The sequence below is a fragment of the Wyeomyia smithii genome, chromosome 3 (assembly GCF_029784165.1).
Source record: "Wyeomyia smithii strain HCP4-BCI-WySm-NY-G18 chromosome 3, ASM2978416v1, whole genome shotgun sequence".
Taxonomy (NCBI): domain Eukaryota; kingdom Metazoa; phylum Arthropoda; class Insecta; order Diptera; family Culicidae; genus Wyeomyia; species Wyeomyia smithii.
In genome coordinates this window covers 47,140,847-47,167,415 of record NC_073696.1, presented here as the reverse complement: position 1 = coordinate 47,167,415, position 26,569 = coordinate 47,140,847, and the positions used below count along the sequence as shown (strand labels likewise).

The 26,569-nt window shown below is 41.5% G+C and overlaps 1 protein-coding gene across 1 annotated transcript; it reads left to right on the top strand.

Annotated features, from left to right (window-relative positions):
• The first annotated feature begins 461 nt into the window (after positions 1–461).
• LOC129729523 (collagen alpha-1(IV) chain) lies at positions 462–19,658 on the top strand. Its single transcript, XM_055688155.1, has 6 exons — positions 462–1,207; positions 13,168–13,216; positions 13,291–14,223; positions 14,278–14,774; positions 14,831–18,407; positions 18,470–19,658. Exons 1-6 carry the CDS (start codon positions 1,188–1,190, stop codon positions 18,722–18,724), a joined length of 5,331 nt encoding a protein of 1,776 aa, XP_055544130.1. The 5' UTR covers positions 462–1,187; the 3' UTR covers positions 18,725–19,658.
• Positions 19,659–26,569: the final 6,911 nt, after the last annotated feature.

The window sequence follows — 26,569 nt, the reverse complement described above, 5'->3', positions numbered from 1 at the left end:
CGTCGTGGGCTGGATCGCGAAAGTCTTCGCGCTTCCTGCTGGGGATGTGCATGCATTTTATATTTTATGGAAGGATAAAAGTACCTCTATTTGTTCTAAAGAAATAAGCGATGCTTGTGCAAGTTTCAAAAAAAATCTAATTTTTTAAATCTTTTTTTAAGCCTTCTTTAATAACAAAGGAGAAAAAATTTTGAAACGAAAGTCGCTGAGGTTAGTTCGATACAACAGGAACAGTATTTTTTAAAGATTTAATTAAATTACAACCTAACAATAAGACAAATTTCAGACAAATTATCAGTGCAATCAGTAAATAACCACCCGTCTCCACTAGCCGATCGGTAAAGAAACGATCACCCCTAGCTTTGCGGTTCCTGATTCGGCTCACTCCGGCATCGCTGGCTGGCCCGAAGATCGGGACGTACGGGAACATTAAAGTTTCCATGATCAAGTCAGTAAGCTGTGAACGAGCGGACGCGCCAGATCGAAAGTAGTCGCGTCGTAGCTTCGACGAACCGAGCGATAGCGCGAACACCAGAAGCAGAGCCCGTACTGTGGTCCTCGCCGTTTCTTGCCTTGCCCAGTGAGCTCTTCTTACTTCTTCCGAGGATGAAGAAATAAGAAACTTCCCAACAAGAACACTGCCAAACGTATTCCACTTGCCTTCGCGAGACACACTGCACCGGACCAGCCGCAAGGGCGTGAAGTAGAAGAGTAGGGAAATCACGAAAATCGTTAATGCAAGCAGGCGGGAAAACCTGTGAACAGAAGATTGAGTTTTTTTTCGTGTGAATTATTATTTGTAAAGTTCCCAAATTAGAGAATTTTCGTGTGTGAGTTGTGGGGAGGCCAAGCTGGAAACCACAGGCCAAAAATTCCAGATTTAAAGTGCTGCAGTGTTGACATTTGTTTTCCTCGAAATATAAGCCACTTAAAAATAACCCGTCGGATAGTGACCTCAAACCACAGCAAAGAAGACACCACGAAGTACAGATCGAATTAGTACTGGAATAATCACTAGATATTGAAAAGTGTACAAGTGACCAAAGAGCGGTGCAAGGCATACGAAAGCAGTGACGACTCGGAGCTCCTTTTTCAGCTGACTCTGCAACGGCCTAAAGCTGGCCACGGTTCGCTGCTAGTAGTACCCGAGCGAGCCCTTGGCCTGGGGCTTCCGGGCGATCATCGCTATGGGCACCCCAGTGAAATGGTGAGAATCCGTTCAGCTGATGATATACGTAACGTAACCGGACTGCCTTGGGTTACAATTTTTTAAATAATTACTCATGGAATTTGTACATGAACTAGAACTCCAAGTGACTGCACATTTGCCAGTGTAAACAATTGTGGATACGTTACATTGCATTTCAGCTTGCTGGATCGGATTACGACAATACAGCAGACAAAATGTGTCTTAAGGGTGAATTTTGTCCCGTCGGGACGAACTCTGTAGAATTGGGCAAACGACGAAACTGGACACTGTCGAAGCAGCATGTTTGAAGTTGAATGTTGTTTCTAGCTATTGAAGCAATGTCTAACGTGTCATTGTGTCATGTTTTGTTAGGAGAAAAGTTATACCGACACTTTAAATCATTCTGTCGACGACTGCAGAACCTCGAAATAACGTCATCATTATTTGTGATTTTCATTTTGCATTTTGGGGCTCAGTATGAATAAAGATTGGAGCTCTCGAAGCAGGTTTGGTACTTGCCAACCACTTCCGGTACGGGGATTTGATAATGTGAACGAACACAGAAAAAAACGTTATCTCTTCGCACCGAATAAAATGAATGTGAATTTTTAGTGAAGAACCTAGATTGCTTGGAAAGTTGTGCGGTAATAGAAATCTTGAACTCGTGGTAACATTGATAACGGAGGCATGATTTAGACATTTTGCAAGTTTTCGGTAATGTGTATGAAACATAATTTTATTTCACTGAATGAATGAATAATTTTGATCAGCGAGTTTTGAAAAACCTACCGTTGCAATCTTTTGTACTCTGTCTTCGAAAATCGATTTCACATTTGTGCTATGCTTCGAATGAGTGATTTAGTGGTTTTCTCCCTTCTTGATCATGATGTATATTTTTGCCATTTGAATGGTTCAAAAATATGTCTATTTTAAATGACAAACTACTCAATACAACTCATTTTCTTTGAGATAAAATTATCATTTATAACATTGTGCAAAAACAAATTCAGAACCTTGGGTTTTTTGTTAAAAACAGTTCAAAATTGATAAACGTATAAAATTAATACTAGTGTGTCTAACAGTGCCTATGCATGTTGCATTTGTGATTTTTTTTAATGCATCGGTGATTTTGCCAATTTTTTTTTAAAGTGCGCTAATTTTAGGGAGTGATTTTGTATATCTCAGTGTAAAAACAGATAGGTCCCGTGTCAATGACTTCTTATCCTTATCACAATTCATTTTTAATGAAAACAATTAAGTGAAGATAAGTAGTATCAATGTAATGATATACGGAACTTATCGAAATGCATTTTGTATTGTAACTTCTAAACTCTGGAACTGTTATGTAAAATGCTGGCGCAATTATTTTGGTTATATCTTCCTTGTGCTATTTGGGTGGAAGCAGTGATGAAGAAATTTTTTCCCATTCTATTTATTTTCTGGAATACTAAAAAAATAGTATTAGTAGGATCGTAGCATTAGCCCCGTAATTGTCTGGTACATTACACCGTTTAATTGATGTTGCAAAGATTGTGAGATGTTCAAACTCCTTTTAAAATGCGTAAATAAATTTCAACTAAAATTATCGGCTAATTTTCACAGAATTGACTCTTTTTTAAAGAAGATTGTCAGTGATTTTTCTGATTCACAATAGAATTCAATAATAGAAATAATAATAGAAGCAAAAATACTTTTCGTTCGCAATGATTTAGAAATGACCACTATCACAACAGACAGAGTACACAACAGAGATTTCCTGTCGTACCACGTCTATTATATGTCTATTTTTTCTTTTGTGTACTTTGTATTCAAACATTGACAACGCTGCAATCAGATTTCTTGTTTGAGTACTAAATTACCTATTATTTTTTGAAAAAAAATGAGATGTTTAGATCTAAGACCTACGATCTGGAAGTGCAGCCAAATATTATTTATCACAAATTTTTGGCACCAATTTTTTTTTTTGACGTGTATGCTGTTGAAGTGTAAGGGAAAGATGACAGCGGAACTCATTGGAAAATATGAAGGTGCAGAGAAAAAAAAAGTTCATCATCATAAGACAGGAAAACTTCAGAAACGTCAAGCTCAAACAACAAAGTAGATCGGGCAACATGGTTGGTTTTTCGAGTATGAGATTACGCTTAGTTTTGAGTGGGATGTTGTCTTCACAAACACTAATGAAACGCACCAATAACAGGTTTTCAACCGCTAAAGATTTGAACAGAAAATGGAATGGGATGAAATTGATCGCCTTAAAAATTCGTGATAAAAAAAATACTAATCCAAAGATACTGATCTTACAATACTACATAATATCTACGTATCCTTTCATGAGGTTAACGTATTTGACAAGGCTTAGAAATGGAATTCCCCGAGGCATTTTATATATTTTCGTGAAAATCCTCGAAACTTAATTCAATTTGGCCACACAAGTTTCAAAATGCTAAAAATTATTGAGTTTACTTAAAGTAAAGTAAAATTTGATAAAAGCTCAACAAATATAGTTATCGTCGATGATTGTACCATTCCCTTAATATAGTAATGATGGTTTACCAGAAAATTACTAAAACTTCAATCCGGTGCAAAATTTTTAATTTGTGCAATGAACCGAACTGAAATCGATAAAATCAAAGTTAGTAAATTGCAACTCGTGAACCACAATGATTTCAATCTGAAATAACGTTATGTTCATTTCCAAAGTGGCGGCGAGTTTTTCTTCCACTACAAAAACATCATTAACAATAAGTACCATGGAACGGGGTGAAATTGATAAATTTTTATAATATTTAACATTACATATAACAACTCGCTTCATGTAATTTTTTCCCGAAATAGTTGATATTTATAAAAACAGAATTCTATAAGGTCCTATGGGATAAATCGGGGTGAAATTGATCACCCTGAAAATCCCAAAATTCTATTGAAATTGTGCAATCACTCGATAAATGCATGATAAAGGATGTTTTCAGAACTGAAATTTATCAATCATAGCTACTTTAGAAACGAAAATAATAACCTATTCATTCTGGATGATTTAGTTCACTAAATTTTGTCTTCATTTGATCATCGTTCAACTAATTTTAATTCGGTTCGTTACAAAAAGACAAAAGCCAACTCTGGAATTAAAATTCTTGTAATGTTTTGTCTATCAGCAGTAACGTTTTTCGATAAAAAATTGACTTTTTAGAGGGTGATCAAAAAAAACTAAGACAGGTAATTGAGTTGGATAAATTTCCCATTAATGGTAATTATATTATCTTATTTGCAAAAAAATGCTACGCCCTTGAGAGCGGCCTTCCGGCAGTTAACCGGAACATTCGCCATGGCGGACGAAACAAATCTCCTTCTCGCTGATTGTCAGCCACAGCAGCACCTTCTTGGGGAACTTGGTGTGTGAAATAAATTTTACCTCGGAGCTCACTTCCTTCGTTGGAGATGTGAAATACGAAGTTCCCTGTCAGTCGTTGCCATCCAGGGTGAGATAAGTCTCATTGTTCATCACCACTGCCACGTCTAGATTCGCCGGGAAAATCGACTTGACCCTCTTATTCAACCGCTGTCGCTGCGTCATTGTCTGCAGCTCCGAGACCAGTGGACGGGACTGCCGCTTCCTGACATGTATGTCCATGTTCTCCAGGTACTTTTTCACTGTTTTACCGCATGTACCAATCTCCCGGCCAAGTGCACGCAGTGATTTAGCCACTTTTCCCTCGGTCTTCCTCTTCAGCATCCTTTGAAGCTTCTTGTCGCTCAGGGCCGTTGGCCGTCCGGAACCGGGCTTTCTTTCGATGCTCTGATCGTTGTCCAAAAATAGTGTCAAGATGTTGTAGATGCCGGAGCGGGACTACCCGGCGTCCACAAAGTGCCGCACGATGTCCGTTTTTGACGCGGCGGGATACCGGTCTTTGAACGCGCACACTTCTGAACGGAGTAGCTTCACTTTTTTTGCCATCACAGTTAGAATTTGACTGATAGAGCTGTCAATTTTTTTGCTAACTCTTGGGTTATTATGATTGATGATACATGATTCTCGGATTTATTTTATAAAGTAAACGATAGATATATCACTCATAGCCATAGCGTTTTTTGGGGCACATACCAGTACTCATTTTATGAATATATTGTTTCGGAAAAAATCAACTTGAACCGAGTTATTTAGAAAACATTGTAAAAAGTAAACAATTTTAATTTCGAATTTGTGTTCGGCGCGATGGAGTCAAGTATGCATAGTTTTTCATTTATTTTCGATAGTTACAAAAGCCCCATAGAAAAAAAGTTAAATGGGGTTTAGTTTTAAAAATTAAAAAACAATTTTTGAGCGAATACAAATTTTTGACGGAAAACCTCTATTCTAAACAAAAAAGTAAATATATCCTTACATCAAACTCAGGTAATTCAAATTTGATGGCGAACGCATCGTATGCCATAATCAGAGTCTTTAATTCTAATTCTAAGAACAAAGGTAACATTTGGATCAATCAACCTAAATTTTAGCCTAGTTACAAAAAAGGCGTATTTTCACGAAAAACTCAGACATGTCAAGCTTAATTTTAAAATATCTCAAAAACGGATGCCGTTAGGAAATATTACATCGTTGGAATTTGAACATTCTCACAAAAATTTAAAATGATAAAAATCTTTAAAACTTAACTTTCAAGTCAAGTCTTACTTGTTTTTATCCTTAACTTGTCACCAAAAGTTTTGGATTAATGTCTAGAAGAAATTCAACTCATTTTTATTTTAACTACTCAAATTTAAGGAGTTATATAGCTTTTTGCTCGAGATTAAAAGCAAAGTTTGGATTTTATTATGCATGTAGCACCTTTTTATTGCATTAAAAGAAGTTACTGTAACACTCTGAAAATTGTGTTAATCACCAATAAAAAAACACGTTTGTTTATTAGAAATACCAATTATTTGTGGAGTAATAGCCGTTTCCGCGAAAGGCTGTTTTTTGTAGAGGTTTGCATCAAAAAACTCATATTTTTCCATCAGTTTAGAAGTGTTCCGGGTATCTGAACGTTCATTTTCATAAGTATTGTTTTTCTATACTAGAGAGGCTTTCATCCTTTGGCTGGTTCGCCTCTAAGAGAAAAAAATATTGGAAAATTACTGTGCAATGGTTTTGATTTCGTTGTAAAGTCTCGTTTGTTTAAGAAATGAATGCAGGTTGTTTTCGGCCATTGTGTCATTTCGTAAAATATCCCAGATACTGGTGTCTAGGTTAAAATTTCTTCTGGATGCTTCATAGGCGGAGCAGATAGCTGATAAGTGTTCCACAGTCAACGGCAGGTTGCACTGAGTACACTTCGGTTTCGGTGCTGACGATATAGAGTGGGGGTGAGTCACTCTTGTGTGGCCAACTCAGAGTCTGGACAAACTCCGTTTTTTTTTATTCTCGTTTATTTTCCGTCGGTCTAGTTCCGCCACTGTTGTGGCCAATCACCGACGCCCAGGGAGGCGATTCCACACCCAGGACCCTAACTCACGACCCGTTTTATTAACGGACAGGCGCCAACGGCTTTACTTCCTCATGCGATTGAAGGCGTGATCCTAGAGATTTTTCGCCTCAGAAAATCTCCCGGTGTCGGCTAGGATTGAATCTAGACCAGTTGGGTTGGTTGTGAGTGGATCACGCCACCCCACAACCATCGACACCTATGTCGGCGGTGGGATTCGAACCCAGGCGTCGAGCGTGGTTGGCGGAGACGTTACCAACCACACTAGGCCCCCGCTCTGACAAACTCCGTTGTTCATCGTGATTTTTCCTGTCCGTCCACTTCTGTATTTCCCCTTTTATTTTTCGTGTGAAGAGATTGTGTTCTGTGTACCACTGTACTTTTCTCCGGATGTATGTCCTGATGTTTGCACTAGGCACGTTGCGCCGCCATATTTGAGCGTTTCGCCCTTGGTTTGCGAGTCTGTTCGCTTCTTCATTCCCTCTGACGCCGCAATGACCCGGAAGCCAGCAGTACGTAATGTTTGTACGTGAATTGGATTAAGCAGCTTGTATCCATGGGTGCTTCTGCCTTGGGTTTTCTAAAGCTGAAAGAGAACTCGCCGAATCAGACAGTATGATCATTGGGTTGTCTAGCTCATCGATGTTCTCGATTGCCAGTAATTTGGCTGCTACTTCTGATGATAATACGGAGCAGTTGTCGTGCGATGTTCATGGAAGAGCTATGTACTCCGGCTCCTACTACATCCCCGGCTCGTGATCCATCAGTGAAGACCTAGGTATGCGAAGCATATTTGGTACTAAGCAAGCTATTGAGTATGGCAGCTACTTTTGCTGCACATTCTCCGGCGCGGAAGTATTTTGTTTTCAGTGCAAACTGGAACGATTTTGCCGTGAAAAAAAAAACATGTTTTGGACACTGAAAATTGCATAAAAAATATTTTTTCGGCAAAGTTAAACTTCTTGTATCAAAAAACGATCGTTCAACGACCGGAGAGTTTCATACCGAACATTAAAGAAAAAGATGAAGAAAATCGGTTCAGTAGTTTTACCGCAATCGTAAACACGGCAATGTCACTTTTTGAGAAACACCATTCCGAAATAAACGCGTAGAAAGTCTCAAGTTTAACTTATGCGGCCGTGACGATGACGAGGCGCGCTTTAAATCGCTATCACTTTCTTCCTATTGCTCAGATTCTTATGAAAATTTGTGAAAATGTTCTCAAGAAGTTGTACTTCAAGATAATGTAATTTTTTTTTTTTTAATATTTGAAAACTAATAAGGTATAAACCCCTTAAAATAGCTCGTAAACGGATGCATTTGGGACATGAATCGTTATGAACTTTTTGATTTTAAATAAACCTACCTAGAATTATTTAATAAATCATTGAACATCATTGAAATACAATTATTCTTGAATGGGTTTATATTGAAAACATTTTCTAAAACAATCTTCAATGAAAAAATGCTTTTTTATTTCTCCATCATTCCGGGTTTTTTACAAGGATGTTTTGCCTTCACGCTTCTTGGAAAAAAATAAGGAATAATTCAATTCTTTTTTGCAAATTGAAATTTAGTGTTTATTTATAAAAAATATTCAAAAAAAAAAATTTTGCGATGAAGAGTGGACACAAAACTATTGCAAAACAGAAAACATGGTGTTAAACATCGCACATAATTTGAATTCAGAGAGTAGTTTTATACATTATTAACCCTAGTTTGCATGTATTGGATCAATTTTTGAAAGTTCCTTGATAAAACGTTTGACACTTTGGCTTTACGCCATTCATAAGAGTCTGTACAGTTGTATCCGGTTCCTTTTTATCATTTTTTGAGCATGTCACTTGCATTTTTCACATTCTCCTTGGTCTTTCTAAATTTCTGTTTCATCATAGCCCAATACATTTCGATAAGTCAAAGCTCCGGGCAGTTTGGCAGATTCATGTCTTCATCGATGTGTGTAATCTTCTTCTTACCTTGATCTTTCGGACGTGCGATTTCGAGACTCCAAGCCTTTTGGCCACATCATTTTCTGCCTGTTGATCCCGGTTTTCTTCTAGTTCCACTCTTGTGATCCAGCGTCAACTTGTCCTTGACCTTTTTATGAGCTCTTAAGACGGTCGAATTACAAATGAGCAATTCTCGCTTCCATGCAAACCAGGCCACTAGGTGCACAAGGTCTTTCGAATTTGATGATGTTCGTTCGATCGAATTTGTTGAGCCCTTTAGTCATCAAGGTGTGAAATAGTTTCTAGAAAAGTTGAACTTATAGCAATTCTTGATGTTTTATTTGAGCTACATTTCCTATCTAAATTCTATCTAAATTCTTCATGGAATCTACTACAAGTAACACTTTTTAGTAAAGAGGAATGATAGGGCTTTCATTTGCAGTGATTTCAGGCGCTGCCGTTGCGTCATTGCCTGCAGCTCCGAGACTAGTGAACGGAACTGCTGCTTCCTAACATGTACGTCCATGTTTGCCAGGTACTTTTTCACTGTTTAGCCGGTGGCACCGACCTCCTGGCCAAGCGCACGCAGTGATTAGTCACTTTTCCCTCGGTCTCCCTTTTCAGCAACCTTTGAAGCTCAGGGTCGTCGGCCGTCCAGAACCGGGCTTCCTTTCAATGCTTTGATTGTTGTCCAATAGTGCCAAGATGTTGTAAAAGCTGGAACGGGCGTATCCGGTGCCCAGGAGCTGCCGCACGATGTCCTTTTTCGACGCGACGGGTTACCGTTCTTTGATCGCGCACACTTCTGAACGAAGTAGCTCCTCTGTTTTCGGCATCATGGTTAGAGTTTGACTGATAGAGCTTTAATTTTTTTCTGCTGACTGATGGGTTAATATTGATGCCGCATGCGTAGTTTCGTCAGTGCGTGTAAAGCTAAACTCATTAAAATCGTCAAATTTTGTTAATTTTTTTTAACGCAAACGTTAGTTTCGAGATACGTTGCCAACAACTCAATCCTCTTTCTTTCCTACACATTTCTCTTATTTAATATTTGCTCAACGAACTCACAGCAAAAGCACTGCAGTGAGCTCTGTTGTGTAGTTACTGAGCGTATTACCCTTTCGTGTGAGAAAGATCACAATAGCTATATCTGTGAGGCCGTTTCGTTTCCCAATGAGGTTCCATGAAAGTTAAGTTGTTAAACACTAAAAGACGTGTACAGCAAAATATTAGTAGGTGTCCACCATGTAAAAACTTGATACAAAGCTGAGTACCAGAGTTACAAAGCTGAGACCTAGGTATGCGAAGCATATTTGGTACTAAGCAAGCTATTGAGTATGGCAGCTACTTTTGCTGCACATTCTCCGGCGCGGAAGTATTTTGTTTTCAGTGCAAACTGGAACGATTTTGCCGTGAAAAAAAAACATGTTTTGGACACTGAAAATTGCATAAAAAATATTTTTTCGGCAAAGTTAAACTTCTTGTATCAAAAAACGATCGTTCAACGACCGGAGAGTTTCATACCGAACATTAAAGAAAAAGATGAAGAAAATCGGTTCAGTAGTTTTACCGCAATCGTAAACACGGCAATGTCACTTTTTGAGAAACACCATTCCGAAATAAACGCGTAGAAAGTCTCAAGTTTAACTTATGCGGCCGTGACGATGACGAGGCGCGCTTTAAATCGCTATCACTTTCTTCCTATTGCTCAGATTCTTATGAAAATTTGTGAAAATGTTCTCAAGAAGTTGTACTTCAAGATAATGTAATTTTTTTTTTTAATTTTTGAAAACTAATAAGGTATAAACCCCTTAAAATAGCTCGTAAACGGATGCATTTGGGATATGAATCGTTATGAACTTTTTGATTTTAAATAAACCTACCTAGAATTATTTAATAAATCATTGAACATCATTGAAATACAATTATTCTTGAATGGGTTTATATTGAAAACATTTTCTAAAACAATCTTCAATGAAAAAATGCTTTTTTATTTCTCCATCATTCCGGGTTTTTTACAAGGATGTTTTGCCTTCACGCTTCTTGGAAAAAAATAAGGAATAATTCAATTCTTTTTTGCAAATTGAAATTTAGTGTTTATTTATAAAAAATATTCAAAAAAAAAAAAAATTTACGATGAAGAGTGGACACAAAACTATTGCAAAACAGAAAACATGGTGTTAAACATCGCACATAATTTGAATTCAGAGAGTAGTTTTATACATTATTAACCCTAGTTTGCATGTATTGGATCAATTTTTGAAAGTTCCTTGATAAAACGTTTGACACTTTGGCTTTACGCCATTCATAAGAGTCTGTACAGTTGTATCCGGTTCCTTTTTATCATTTTTTGAGCATGTCACTTGCATTTTTCACATTCTCCTTGGTCTTTCTAAGTTTCTGTTTCATCATAGCCCAATACATTTCGATAAGTCAAAGCTCCGGGCAGTTTGGCAGATTCATGTCTTCATCGATGTGTGTAATCTTCTTCTTACCTTGATCTTTTGGACGTGCGATTTCGAAACTCCAAGCCTTTTGGCCACATTATTTTCTGCCTGTTGATCCCGGTTTTCTTCTAGTTCCACTCTTGTGATCCAGCGTCAACTTGTCCTTGACCTTTTTATGAGCTCTTAAGACGGTCGAATTACAAATGAGCAATTCTCGCTTCCATGCAAACCAGGCCACTAGGTGCACAAGGTCTTTCGAATTTGATGATGTTCGTTCGATCGAATTTGTTGAGCCCTTTAGTCATCAAGATGTGAAATAGTTTCTAGAAAAGTTGAACTTATAGCAATTCTTGATGTTTTATTCGAGCTACATTTCCTATCTAAATTCTATCTAAATTCTTCATGGAATCTACTACAAGTAACACTTTTTAGTAAAGAGGAATGATAGGGCTTTCATTTGCAGTGATTTCAGGCGCTGCCGTTGCGTCATTGCCTGCAGCTCCGAGACTAGTGAACGGAACTGCTGCTTCCTAACATGTACGTCCATGTTTGCCAGGTACTTTTTCACTGTTTAGCCGGTGGCACCGACCTCCTGGCCGAGCGCACGCAGTGATTAGTCACTTTTCCCTCGGTCTCCCTTTTCAGCAACCTTCGAAGCTCAGGGTCGTCGGCCGTCCAGAACCGGGCTTCCTTTCAATGCTTTGATTGTTGTCCAATAGTGCCAAGATGTTGTAAAAGCTGGAACGGGCGTATCCGGTGCGCAGGAGCTGCCGCACGATGTCCTTTTTCGACGCGACGGGTTACCGTTCTTTGATCGCGCACACTTCTGAACGAAGTAGCTCCTCTGTTTTCGGCATCATGGTTAGAGTTTGACTGATAGAGCTTTAATTTTTTTCTGCTGACTGATGGGTTAATATTGATGCTGCATGCGTAGTTTCGTCAGTGCGTGTAAAGCTAAACTCATTAAAATCGTCAAATTTTGTTTATTTTTTTTAACGCAAACGTTAGTTTCGAGATACGTTGCCAACAACTCAATCCTCTTTCTTTCCTACACATTTCTCTTATTTAATATTTGCTCAACGAACTCACAGCAAAAGCACTGCAGTGAGCTCTGTTGTGTAGTTACTGAGCGTATTACCCTTTCGTGTGAGAAAGATCACAATAGCTATATCTGTGAGGCCGTTTCGTTTCCCAATGAGGTTCCATGAAAGTTAAGTTGTTAAACACTAAAAGACGTGTACAGCAAAATATTAGTAGGTGTCCACCATGTAAAAACTTGATACAAAGCTGAGTACCAGAGTTTGTTTATATTGACCAGGATAATATAAGATTTGAGCTTTGTCTCAATTATTGAACTAGCAACACGCGCAAAAACGACCCAATCCTAGAATGGAAATGAATTGAGCATTTGTACCTAACAGATATTTTGAATGAAAATTATTTCTCATTGACTTTTTCTCGGTTTTTTTTACATGAACCAAAAATCTTCAAAACCTACAAAAACCTGAGATAATAAAACAGCGAACAAAATTAGCGGTCGTTCTCTTTGGATACGCTTATGAGGAAGAGCGAATCTGTAATGACTAAAATATACCATGTACTCGAAACCCCCTAAGGGTAATTTTTTACGGCTATCGATTCAGTAGTTTAAAAGTTTATTGGGAACTGCCATATAGACAAATAGACACTCGCTTATCGAAATACGTGTGATAATTTTTATGCAATTCAATTCACCAACACAAAATCGAGTATGACCCCATACTTAGCTTCTCCAGGGCACGGGTTTGGAAAATATCAAACCTGACCATCTCTTATGGCTTCATATCACTTAAAAAAGTATCCATGACACTCGATTCTTTATGACGTAATATTGTGTGACGTACGGCATGACGTGATATAACCCAACATGACATGACATGTAGATTATTTTCGGTTTTCGAGCAGATTTGTTTCGGACTGAAGGGATTGCAGACGTTTTTCAAAAACACAACCTTATGTTATTCCAAATTAATCGGAAACTGTTTCATTTTGCGAACATACTTTGTGACATACCATAGAATCTATACAACAACAAACCTTTTTTTACCGTTACTAAATATATTTAATTTTTGCTTTACTCATAGGTTAATAACGACCACCCTTCTAGTATGGTTCGGACAGCATACATATGCGGTAAATGAATTAAATTGTGATATGAAAGCTCTGTCAATAGTTTCTTACGTAATGTTTCGTTTTTATTTGTTCAGCAATTTTGGCAAGATTTAACAGGAGGTGTTGGTTTGTTTAACCGCAACGAGAGAGATTACGAACGACCAGTGCAGCCCTCTATCGATCCCAGTTATAATTTAATCGACACAGTCAGTGGTGCTCGAGGGCCACCAACAAAGAATTGTACCTCAGGACCCGGATGTTGTACACCGAAATGTTTTGCCGAAAAAGGTAATCGAGGGTTCCCTGGTCCCGTGGGCTTGCAAGGTCCGAAAGGAATGCAAGGTTTCACTGGTGCCGAGGGTTTGCCCGGTAGCAAAGGTTCCAAAGGCGAACCTGGCCCAATGGGACCGATCGGGCTCAAAGGTGATCGAGGACGAGATGGTCTTCCTGGGTATCCCGGAGTTCCAGGAACGAATGGTTTACCAGGTGCTTCGGGCCCACCTGGCATCCCTGGAGTAGATGGTTGCAATGGAACCGATGGTCTCCCAGGTTTATCAGGGTTGAAAGGAGAACCAGGACCGCGTGGATATCCTGGTTTGCGGGGTGATAAAGGAGAGAAAGGTGAAGCAGCGAGAGAATCCGCGAACTACAATAAAGGACAAAAAGGAGAGCCAGGGCGAGATGGCGCTGAAGGACTACAGGGACGACAAGGTGAAACGGGAGAACGGGGGTACGAAGGACGTCCTGGACAACCTGGTATACCTGGCCCTGCAGGTACAAAGGGTGACAAAGGTATAAAAGGTATCTGCATCAAGGGTGAAAAAGGCATGAAGGGTGAAAGAGGTGCAGAAATTGTCTCCGCAAGTGGAAGTGAAACTATATCGGGACCGCCAGGACAGAAAGGTGATAAAGGTGACGAAGGAATACCTGGATTTCCTGGTGTAAAAGGTCAGGCTGGAGATCAAGGACCTATTGGTGATAGAGGTTTGAAGGGAGAAAAAGGTTTACCTGGTCCGCCAGGTGTCAGAGTAGGTTTTATTGTATGTTGCAATGAAAATTTTAAAGCATCAATATATTTTTAGGGTCGTGATGGCAATTTTGGTCCTGTAGGATTGCCAGGACAGAAAGGAGATCGAGGAAATGAAGGTCTGCACGGTTTGAAGGGTAACCCTGGACCAAAGGGAGAGCCTGGTCAAGACGGTTTCCCAGGTATGCAAGGTATTCCTGGACCCCCAGGTCCACCGGGTGGTGGTGAGGGAAGACCCGGTGCTCCTGGTCCAAAAGGTCCACGTGGTTATCCTGGACCTCAAGGTCCAAAAGGTATTGATGGATTCCCTGGTGATCCGGGACCACGCGGTCAGGATGGGCCAAAAGGCGGTCAAGGTATTCCGGGACGACCAGGCCCAGAGGGCTTCCCTGGAGAAAAAGGAGCAAAAGGAGAGCCTGGAGCAGTAGGATTGCCAGGTCCTCAGGGTCCTCGTGGATTTCCAGGTGCACCAGGTCCGGAGGGTTTACGCGGTGAACCTGGTGAACCAGGTTTTGGTACTCCTGGACAGAAAGGAAACTCTGGAATGGCTGGGTAAGTTTTATGTCTGAATATTACTCTCAAAATTGTAAATCTGACTAATCCTTTAGATTTCCTGGATTGAAAGGTCAGAAAGGTGAACGTGGTTTCAAAGGATTGATGGGCGCTCCAGGTGATGCAAAAGAAGGTCGCCCTGGTCCAGCTGGTAGACCGGGAAGAGACGGAGAAAAAGGAGAGGCAGGCCGACCTGGTTTTCCAGGTGTCAAAGGAGAACGAGGAGAGAAAGGTGATATCGGCGGCCGCTGTTCAGACTGTCGCCCGGGTATGAAGGGCGAAAAGGGTGAACGTGGATATGACGGAATTCCTGGACGAATGGGAAATCCTGGCATACCCGGCGAACGTGGTTATCCTGGCGAAATAGGATCTGATGGTAGTCCTGGACCCCGTGGTGCACCAGGTTTGAAAGGAGAACCGGGTATTACAGGCGCTGATGGCCCTCCTGGTGAACGTGGAGAACCAGCTCTCGTTACACTGGATCAAATCAAAATGGAGAAGGGCTCAAAAGGAGAACGAGGATATCCCGGTATTGAAGGACCAAAGGGCGAGCCAGGAATGTATGGTCCTCGGGGTCCAATGGGACTTAAAGGTGACACAGGACCGAAAGGAGATAAAGGACGGCCGGGTGAGCCAGGCATCGACGGAATCCCAGGTTCGGCAGGACGTGATGGAACACCCGGTAGACCTGGTGAATCCATTCGAGGAGAGCCAGGACACAAGGGTCAGCCAGGTTATTCTGGAGAGAAGGGAGATAAGGGATATGCTGGATTTAAAGGAGAACCAGGTAGATGCTCAAGCATTCCTCCGAATTTAGAAGCAGCTGTTAAGGGTCCACCTGGAGAGCCTGGTGAGAAAGGTTTTATGGGTCCACCTGGTGTACAAGGATTCAAGGGTGACAAAGGAGAAATAGGTTTAACAGGCTTAGCTGGAGCAACTGGACCACAAGGTGCTCCTGGCCCTGTAGGCCCAAGAGGGTTACCGGGTCCACGAGGTGAAAAGGGAAATCCTGGTCCGATGGGATTCCCTGGCATTTCAGGCAAAGATGGTAATCCAGGTATTCCTGGTTTACCTGGATCAAAAGGTTTGAAAGGAGAACCGGGTTTGTCAATGGTTGGACCCCCAGGTCCGAAGGGTAATCAAGGTTTGAGAGGTCCCAAAGGTGATCGTGGAAGTGGTGGCGACCGGGGTGATCCAGGTCCACCAGGCATGGTTGGCTATCCAGGTGAGAAAGGAGATGCTGGAGTTGCCGGTATGCCTGGTTTGCCTGGTCCTGTAGGTCCTAAAGGTGAACCTGGTCCTATTGGACCAGTAGGTCACCCTGGTGCTCCTGGTCGGCCTGGTATTGATGGTGTGAAAGGGTTACCTGGTTTGAAAGGTGATATTGGAGCGCCAGGTGTAATTGGTTGGCCTGGTCAGAAAGGAGATACTGGACCCCCTGGAAACGATGGGTCGAAAGGATTCCAAGGTCGCAAAGGCATTGTTGGTACTCCCGGTGCGCCAGGTCTTCCAGGTTTACAAGGGCCGAAAGGCGAACGAGGAGAGAAAGGAGATAAAGGAGAATTCGGTCTTATTGGAAGCCCAGGTTTACCCGGACCTCCAGGTCTACAAGGAATAAAGGGTGATAGAGGTTTGGTTGGACCACCTGGTTTGGATGGCTTGACTGGTCTTCCTGGTGAAAAAGGTGACCGTGGTTATACAGGAGCTCCTGGTCTCCCTGGTGAACCTGGTGATTCTTCAGAAAAAGGTCAAAAAGGAGAACCAGGTGCTCCAGGACTACGAGGAGTCGACGGTCGACCTGGTTTGAATGGTCTAATGGGACCAAAAGGTGATCCCGGGCTTCCAGGGTATGGAAGACCTGGTGCTCCCGGAGAGAAAGGTGATCGTGGAAATCCAGGATTTGATGGTATACCTGGTATCAATGGAGAGAAAGGTGATGCTGGCGTCACTGGTTTTCCTGGTTTGAAAGGTGACAAGGGTAATGCTGGACTTCCCGGTATTCCAGGTTCGCCAGGAATGGATGGCGCACCAGGTCCTGAAGGAACAGCAGGTCTACCTGGACTGGTAGGTGAGAAGGGATCAAAGGGTGAAGCCGGATTTATAGGAGAACGTGGCGATCGAGGCGAGAAAGGAGATATGGGTCCTCCGGGTCCACCTGGTTATATGGGTTTAAAGGGTGAACGTGGTCTCGCTGGTGAACGTGGAGCACCAGCACCGGTGCAAGATGTTAAAGGTGAAAAAGGTGAACCCGGACTGCCTGGTCTTACAGGAGCACCTGGCAAAGTCGGACAACCTGGCTTAATTGGGGATTTAGGTATGAAAGGTGCCCAAGGCATTCAGGGTCAGCCTGGATTCCCAGGTCCCCCTGGATTGAATGGTTTACCTGGCATGAAAGGTGATATGGGCTTGCCAGGTGAGAAGGGTGAGCCATGCCCCGTTGTGAAAGGTGAAAAAGGATTACCAGGGCGACCTGGTAAAAATGGGCGTGACGGTGGTCCTGGGCCAATCGGTGAGAAAGGTGATAGAGGTTTATCTGGCTTACCAGGTCCAGCCGGCCCACCAGGATTGCCTGGTCCACTGGGCAGACAAGGCGAAAAGGGCGATCGAGGAGATTCTGGCATTGAAGGTCGTCCAGGAAAAGACGGTTTCACAGGTCCTCCAGGACCTAAGGGCGATCGTGGTTTCCCGGGCGAAAAAGGAAATCCGGGGCCACCAGGATTCCCTGGCCAACAGGGAGAAAAGGGAGACCGTGGACGAGATGGCCGAGATGGCTTTAATGGTCCTCAAGGTGCTAAGGGAGAGCGTGGTCCACAAGGTCCTGAGGGTATTGCTGGTTTGGTAGGCTTGATAGGTGAAAAAGGAGATAAGGGTATCAGAGGTACCCCGGGTCTAGATGGTGCGCCGGGTGAAAAAGGACAAAAAGGTGAAACTCCTGTTCTGCCTCCACAACGAAGAGGCCCTCCTGGTCCTCCTGGTTTCGATGGAGTCAAGGGAGATAAGGGGCAGCCCGGTTTGGAAGGTCCGCCAGGAATTCCGGGACCAGTTGGTGCTCCAGGTGAAGTTGGCTTGCGTGGAATTGAGGGTGCTCGTGGTTTGCAAGGAATGCGAGGTGAAATTGGTCTGGAGGGTCGACCGGGTCGAGACGGTTTACCAGGTACTCCGGGTCCTAAAGGAGAAGCAGGTTTGCCATGTGCCCCAGCTCCAGACTATCTCACTGGAATTTTGCTCGTAAAACATAGTCAATCGGAAGAAATTCCACAATGCGAGCCAGGTCATATCAAACTGTGGGATGGGTATTCGCTCTTGTATGTCGATGGTAATGATTATCCTCATAATCAAGACTTAGGATCAGCAGGGTCTTGTGTTAGGAAATTCTCAACACTTCCAATTTTGGCCTGTGGACAAAACAATGTCTGTAATTATGCATCGCGAAACGATCGAACATTCTGGTTGTCCACATCGGCTCCAATTCCGATGATGCCGGTTACTGAACATGAAATGAAACCTTATATATCGCGGTGTACGGTATGCGAAGCACCATCCAATGTTATCGCCGTACATAGTCAGTCTCTGGCGATTCCAAATTGCCCCAACGGATGGGAGAGTCTATGGATCGGTTACAGTTTCTTAATGGTAAGTATAGCAAAAGTTAACAACCTTTAGGAGATATACGAATAAATGTTTCCCTTTTGCAGCACACTGCTGTTGGTCATGGTGGTGGCGGACAGGCCCTTGCGGGACCTGGATCCTGCTTAGAGGACTTCCGTGCCACACCGTTTATTGAGTGTAACGGTGGCAAAGGTCATTGTCACTATTACGAGACACAGACCTCATTCTGGCTCGTGTCGCTTGAAGATTACCAACAATTCGAGCGACCTCAACAGCAAACCTTAAAGGCGGGTAACTTGCTGTCTAGAATATCGCGATGTAATGTGTGTATTCGCGTTTAGTTCTTCTCTTGCGCAAAAAAAAAGATAAGAGTGCACAATGACGATACAAACTTTTAATTTATGCAACAGCGTGCCTACCTAAGTTATTTCTTAGAAGAGAATTAGAACATGTTGGGGACTTTGACAAATAATTACCGCCAGGGTTTGTAACAAATGCAAGTCGGAAAAGAAACCAAAAATATGTAAAAACTGAGAGTATGTAAGTAAAAAAGTTGAATTCCTGTAGCTTTTTATAAAAGAAGTTTGCAAATTTATCTTAGGAACTATAAAAACTTAGTTGCTAGTTGCTTTTATTAGTTATTCTGAAAACAACATACCATGTTACTGCCCTTAAAACTCCAAGCGAAATTTTAGCAAAATCTGTTGAATTCTTAAAACTCTCTTTGCAACGAATTTAGTTAGTTATTTACGAAGCTTATTTTTTAATGAATAATACTACTAGTGCGATTACGTTTAGTGTTTGATCTGAACTTCTTGATTAACGAGTAATATTCAAACAAAAAACTGCCGCTACTATTTCGCTTAATTTTCCGTTCGAGAAGTATCTGGAAATGATCGATGTGTTCATGAAAAAGAAAACCTTTAATAGTTCGAAGAGAAAGTCGCTTGTGTTTCTCTCGTGTTTATATATTAAGGTAACGATTTATGTTCTATTACTGATTCGAGTGCCATCAGAGGAAAATAATTTCAGGTAAAACTAAATCTCCACGGCTTAATAGGAAAGTCCGCCATATTACTCTAGAAATAGAAAACAAATACTATGATTTACAATTCAATGGACGTCGGTTGAGAAAACGCATTTTGTAAACTGTACATTTCCGTTCTTTTTTTAATTACACTAAGTGTTATAACCAAGTATCTTCTTTATCTTTGCGTTTTCAGTCTGTGTAATAAAGTCGCTCAACTCGAATAAACGTTTCAAAACAAAAAGAAAGCTATCTTTGCCGGAAAATAGGTCCAATGAGAAATATCCAAATCTAATTTATTGCCCCCTGTCTAACGTTAAACTTGCAATCAGTAACTTCGAGAATTTCAGAAGTAATTTATTGCAAAAGAAATCTGCACCTTTATGTATTGTGCAGAAATTTTTGTGAAACATGGCTCTTTTTGATATCAAATAACCGCCCAATTATTGACAGACTTCTTGTTACTTTGTCAGATTTTTTGGGAACCTCTGTAGCGTGGGACAAAAGACGCTCAACGTTGAAGTTAAAATCTGAACAGTCGCCGGTCGCTCATCCGCCATCCGTGCTACGTAACCAGCCCACTGTAACCTGCCGTGTTTCATCAGCTTGACGATATCAGCGTGTTTGTATACTACGTACAGCTCGTGATTCATGCGCCTGCGCATCATGAGCATGATTGACCGCCCGCGGTTGCTACTCCGTTATTGCCAGATCAGCTGTAATTACACAGAGAACCAATGGATGATGCTTGGGATTAACATTCATCCTCAGTGTGTAAAAACTGGTGACCCTAATCTTTATATTAGGCAATACCAGCGCCGGCCGCATCCGAATGCAGGTCAAAGAAGGAGTGTGTATAGGAATATGTTGACGTGATACTCGCTTTATTGGAAGCCGAGAACACCTCTGCACTTCCACGAGAAATCACTGGGATGGTGGAGAAAAGTTTGCAGCAGATTTCGTTTTGGTAAACGATGCGCTGAGTTCTAATACCGGGTTCATAATACCAAATATCGCGCGTACGAGTTCATTATATCTTTTACGGAAATCATAACGCGATCCGAACTCATTCTGGTTGATGATTTAACACCGCAAAAATAAAGCGCACGCAAGGATACCGGACCTATAACCTAATCAAGACAGACTCAAATATTCGAAAATCTGTTTATGATGTCCTTATGCAACTACCGAAACGTATCTCTCATTGATTTATCTCAGCTGACTACACAATGTTACGAAGCAACCAGATATGCATTAACCAAAAACAAGAAAAAAGTAAATATATAGGCCCTCAACACATACTGCAAGCGGTCAGCAAGAGAACATCAAAAACGGCCTATTTGCTTGGCCATCGCCGTTTGAAACGAACGAAAAAGAAAGCAAAAGAAAAAAAAGTATGTGTGCGTTGACAGACGAGTCGCGTATAATCCTGATATTAATTGCAAATAATTGCGATATTTGGTGGCGATTAATTACGATGTTTTGTTGCGATTAATTATTTACGATATTTATCGAACGAACGGAACCTACTCCGAATCACTGCGTGTTGAAATAGAATCTACGGGTAGACAGTCTGCGAATAAATGGTTTGGTACACCTCGGAAGTCACAACACACCGAAAATCCATAGTTGAGCAAAGCTCACCTGGGCCGAAAACACGTTTACCCCGGAAATTTATGCGCGACCGCTCTGATCCCTCTTACCGATGCATACGCGGAGACACGGTTTTTCGCGTTGATTACCACTTACTTCTAGAATAATGAAGCGAAGATACCTATTGAGTATGAAAAACTGGCAAAGTTTCGTGCATTCATAGCTAGAAAATTTTTAAAAAATGCAAATATGCATATCTAACAAGACCGAGTATTAATTAGATTCAACAAAATGCCAAAACAATCGCAATCAAAATTTATTTGCCATGCTGACCGACAAGATTTCTACTTAATTAAATTAAAAATTGTCTATGTGTTTCAGTATTTACTCAAAAGCTAGAAAAATCATAAAACAAGGGCATAAAACTGCTCAAAATGAAAGCAGAGAAAAAAAAAACAAAAAAAACATTGGTTCCCTTTTGCCATGCAAATCAAACAAAAAACACAGGCAAACGTCACCAACACTAATACTTATCCTTTAATTCCCGCGTCCTCTCTGAACCACCATGCTAGTGCGAGAACGTGCCGCACGCAAGAGCAACGGTCATCCTGCACTCGCACTTCTCTCGCTTTTCCTTGTTCACCTTGCACTTACACACACTCATGACAAGGCAAGGGCTAGCGGGAAACGTGCTCCGCCACCGAAAAAGAAATGCAGCTCTCACAAATTAGCCACAAAATTGCACGAATCTTTCACGGATTTCAACATTGACGTCATTCTCACCGATAATACGAAACCGCCACATTTCGTATTACCTTTTACTCCACCCCTTGCGCTTAAAATATAACGATTACGCGACGGGAAGGCTAAATAAAATACGTCGACATTATTGCACTATCCCTAACCGTACTCGACAACCCTCGGAACACTTCATCGCGATTCAAATCAAACACTCGGAATTCACACCGAAACAACCCGTGATTCATGCGCCTGCGCATCAACCCATTCTCTAGTTTGCCTTCGAGTATTGATCGCACGATTCTACACTCAAAGACTAAGTGTTCGTCGATCGGCCTCCTTCCACGTCAACGATTCATGTCCGTAGAGTGCCATCGGGAGGATCAGAGTCCTATAGAGCGCAAATTTCGTACGAATTTGTAGGCTACGGGACCTAAGCTGGCTACGCAATCCGTAATAAGCCCTCTTCGCTGCCGCAATCCGTCTCTTCACCTCGCGGCTCACCTCGTTGTCATATTATACGAGAGTACACCAAGATAAAAAAGTAGGAGGGTGGTATTCAAGACACGACCGCATGACGTTGGACTACGGTATTCTTATATTCCATTAAAACAATTAATAGAAACAATTGCAACTCTAGTATTTGCTGCAATTTTATCTAACAGTGTATTTCTGAATGTTGAGACGTTAAAACGTTATAAATAATAATATATACTAAAAGAATGGATATCTTTCATTTAATCGCTGTCATTTCATACATATTCGAATCAACCCTTTGTTTGCTGCACTACCAAGACAATCATTTAATTGAGCGAATTGGTAAAATTTTCCTATCTAAGCAAAAAGCAAACTTTACGAAACTATCTGAAATTGGAGCCCAGAACGATTCAACCGAAAGTTTTAAATTTGAAAATTGTTTGACATTTAATCGATAAAACTCATGCTAGGTTAGTTCCAGCCCAGCATATAACTTCATGTATTTGAAAAAAAAAAACGTTTGGTTCAATAACTCAATATAGCAAGAGCTCAATCACACGTTTTTCGGTAGTTGTTATCAAGGTTTGGGCGAGTGACAGGAAAATATCTCAACTTCTTCAGTTGTGATTTAGAGCATTTCTAATTGTTTTGTTATTTTTCACGATAGCGACAAGTTTGTTTCTTTCTCTGTGTGCGAGAAACAAAATCAAAACCACGCACCGAGAAACAAAGACGAAAATTTAATGAATGCTCATTGAGAAAACTTGCAACTCTTTTTACCAATAATTTATGATACTCAAAAGAACCCGTTTTGATCTAAATCAAATTTCTAGTAAATAAGTGTTGATCATTCATAGGTAGTAATTTTTCCTCGATGAATAAAGACTGGCTGAAGAAGTTAAAATCGCTGCTGTAAAATCAAATTCACAACTGTGTTCGTTAAGACGTTTTAATATTTTCAATGACAATAATAATCTTCGATAAACACCCGCTATAGTTATTCACACACATGCTATAACTATCTAAACACGCGTTAAAACTATTCATACACACGCTGTAGCTATAGCTATCCATACACACGCTATTCCTTTCCATACATCCGATACAACTATCTATACACACGCATAAGCTATCCAACCATGTGCTATTACTATCCATACATACGCTATAACTAATCATTACACACGCAGCAGCTATCCACACACAAGCTATAACTATCCGTACACACGCTGAAGATATACACGCAATAGCCATAATATGCTACACATGCAAGTGTCTTACACACGCTATAGCTAGCCATACACACGCAACAGCGCCATCCCTATCATCGCAAATGTCATAGCAATACAGATGCACATACGCTATATGTGCACACTGCACACACACTAAATGGCGGTAGCTTTCCTAGTGGCGGTGCCTGCTCGTGCAGTTTCTGGCTGTTTCCATCCAACGATATCTGAATTGGATTACCGCTGGTGGGGTCCAACTCAGATCGAAGGAGAACCGAACTGAATGAAGAAATGCAGCTTCCCACTACCTCCGCCGCTGCTGCCTGATACCACCGCTCTGGTTCTGCTGCAGCTCAGTTTGGCCGCTGGAATCAGCCACCGCTGCTGATTATACAAGACCGGCCTGGTGGCTTTTCACTTGTTAACTGGTGACTACTATGAGACGACGCAGGTTATTATATAGCCCAAAGCAAAAATCCATCCGCGAGCAAACAAGAAGCGAGCTTGTGATTGGTTGAATGTGCACGACTTTTAACACAACTTTTAGCTAGTTTAGTATCGAAAACATATTTAAATTAGTATATGACAATCTTGCGCAATATTTCCCCTATCAATCAAGCCATTCGTGTTTAGAATCTGTTCAGTGGGAATGATAAAAGAAGCACTTTTTAAAATGGTGTTGAAACACCTGTTGCAGCTACCGAAAGCGAGCTTGTTATTGGTTGAAAGCTGCGAGACTGTTTACAAAGTCAGATCGGTTGTATCCGTTAGTGTCGACTGTGCTTGTGAAGAGAGGTGGTGATTGGTTGCTCGGTATGATTTAGACAATCGATGTGATTTATCAATTTTTCAATAGTGTATCTCGAACAATAGGTTATTTTTGTTACATAAATTCAACCGTAAAAGAATTTCTGATCGGTTGATGCCAAAACCTCGAAATTCTGAAAAGAAATGACTGATATATAAGCGCTCAAAACCTGACCACTTTTCCCTGGTTTTCCCCGGTTGAATTACTAGATTTTCAAATTCAGGTGCCTAACTTCGATATAGACGTTAGTCCAACGTCAAAAAAATCATCGACCATTTCGAAAGTATCCCCATCCATATCCCCTCAGAACTAAAACCCTCTCTGCCAGCCACCATGTACTTTGTTTTAGTTGTGTTTAAGGTGAGTCCAATTCCCACATCTTCCCTTTGAGAGCCGTAAAGGGCTTCTTAACTGCTCTACTGTCAACACCAAATATATCATTGTCGTCCGCGTAGCCTGGAAGCATGTGGCACTTCGTGATGATGGTGCCGCTCCTCTGCACATCTGCCCTCCTTATTGCACCTTCTCAAGCTATGTTGAACAGTAAGTTCGAAAGCCCGTCACCTTGCTCTAGACCATCTAACGTCACAAACACGTCCGAAAATTCACCCGCTGTCCTGACGCATAATGTGAAACCATCAAGCGTCGTACGTAACAGTTTAATTAGTTTTGTTGGAAAATCATGTTCAAGCATTATTGGCTACAGCTCGTTGCGTTTTACTGTATCGTACGCCGCCTTAAAGTCAATAAACAGATAATGTATCTGAAAGTTCTCTGCAAGTGTTCTCGATACTTATCGAGGATCTGTTTCTAGGTAAACATCTGGTCAGTTGTAGACCGTTTTGGTATTCTCCAACAAAGGCTTCCTGCAACGGCCTCAGTCGCTGGAACAGGATACGGGAAAGAAATGGAATTGAGGAAGGTTATGCCTCGATAATTACTACAGTCGAGTCCATGTTCCTTCTTGTAGATAGAGCATATGAGTCCTTCCAACCAGTACGAAGGGAGTTGTTCCTCAGACCATACCCGTAGGATAATCTGGTGAATTGCACTACACAGCCGCTCGCTGCCGACTGAAAAGTTCGGCCGGTAAGCCGTCCTTCCCAGTGGTTTTGTGATTCTTCAGCTCTTTGCCAGCATTTTTCACCTCGTCCAATGTTGGTGGGTCCACAGCTTGTCCGTCCTACCCAATTTCTATCCTGTTCCCCTCGACGACTCCTTCCTCACCGTTCAACATCACGTCAAAATGTTGCTTCCAACGCCAGGCCACCTGCGATTTATTGGTAATCAGGTTACAGGGAGGCATTACACATGGCACGTACTGGCACGGTCCGGTTCCTGATTCCTCTATCCATTGGGTGTGCTTCCGAATGTTTAGATGTACAAAATGGGTACTACAGATGTCCATTCCCCTGGCTGCAGCGAAGTTTACTAATCTTAAACCGTTGTCATTGGTGATGGAGTGGAGGCTTTCCCTACCAATAACGGGACAAAAGAACTCCTCTCGTCCGACTTGTGCGTTCATATCTCCGATAACGATCTTCATGTCGTGTTGTGGGCACTCTCCATACTCAGCTCTCCATAGCTTATAGAACTCCTCCTTTACGTCGTTGATTTTAACGTTTGTCGGCGCGTACACGTTGATAAAGCTGCAATTGATGAATCTACCCTTGATCTTCAATACGCATAGACGGTCATTAATAGTCCTGACGCTTTATTTGCTTTCCTGCTAGCATGAAACCGACGCCCCGTTCCGCTCTGTCGCCGCCACTATAGTAGATGCGGTACTTAAAGGAAGTGTCCGCGGTCGGAACAATCGCTCGGAATTTACGTTCCCCGGTTTTAGTTTTCAGCGATTCCAGATACGTTATGACGACGTGAGCAATATATGGTCAAGCGTTGACGTGCAAAAGAATTACTTTGTCGTGTCTTCTTTCGTAATGGCCGTTTTTCCTTATCGCTTGGCTTAAATACATAATTTGTCGTCCTGTTATGGTATTCCCTCTAATTCACTTATGCAGCCTTCACCGTAGGTTTCAACAATTATTTTAACTTGCCTCGGCTGCAGATTTATTCGAATTGAAAGCGAAAATCAAAACTTCCCGCAAATGACGCTTAGACAGCTTGAATTGGCCTTGACTACTCTGTTGAAATTGGTTTGGTTTTTACTTGCGATAGTGAAGGAAGGGAATATTTTTGCTTTTGTTTTACACATAAATTGACAATTGCATATGAGAACTCGTGTAGGTGCGAACAGCCTTAAAAATCTCTTTTACTTGTGTCAGGGCCCATTCTGACATTTTCAAACAACAAA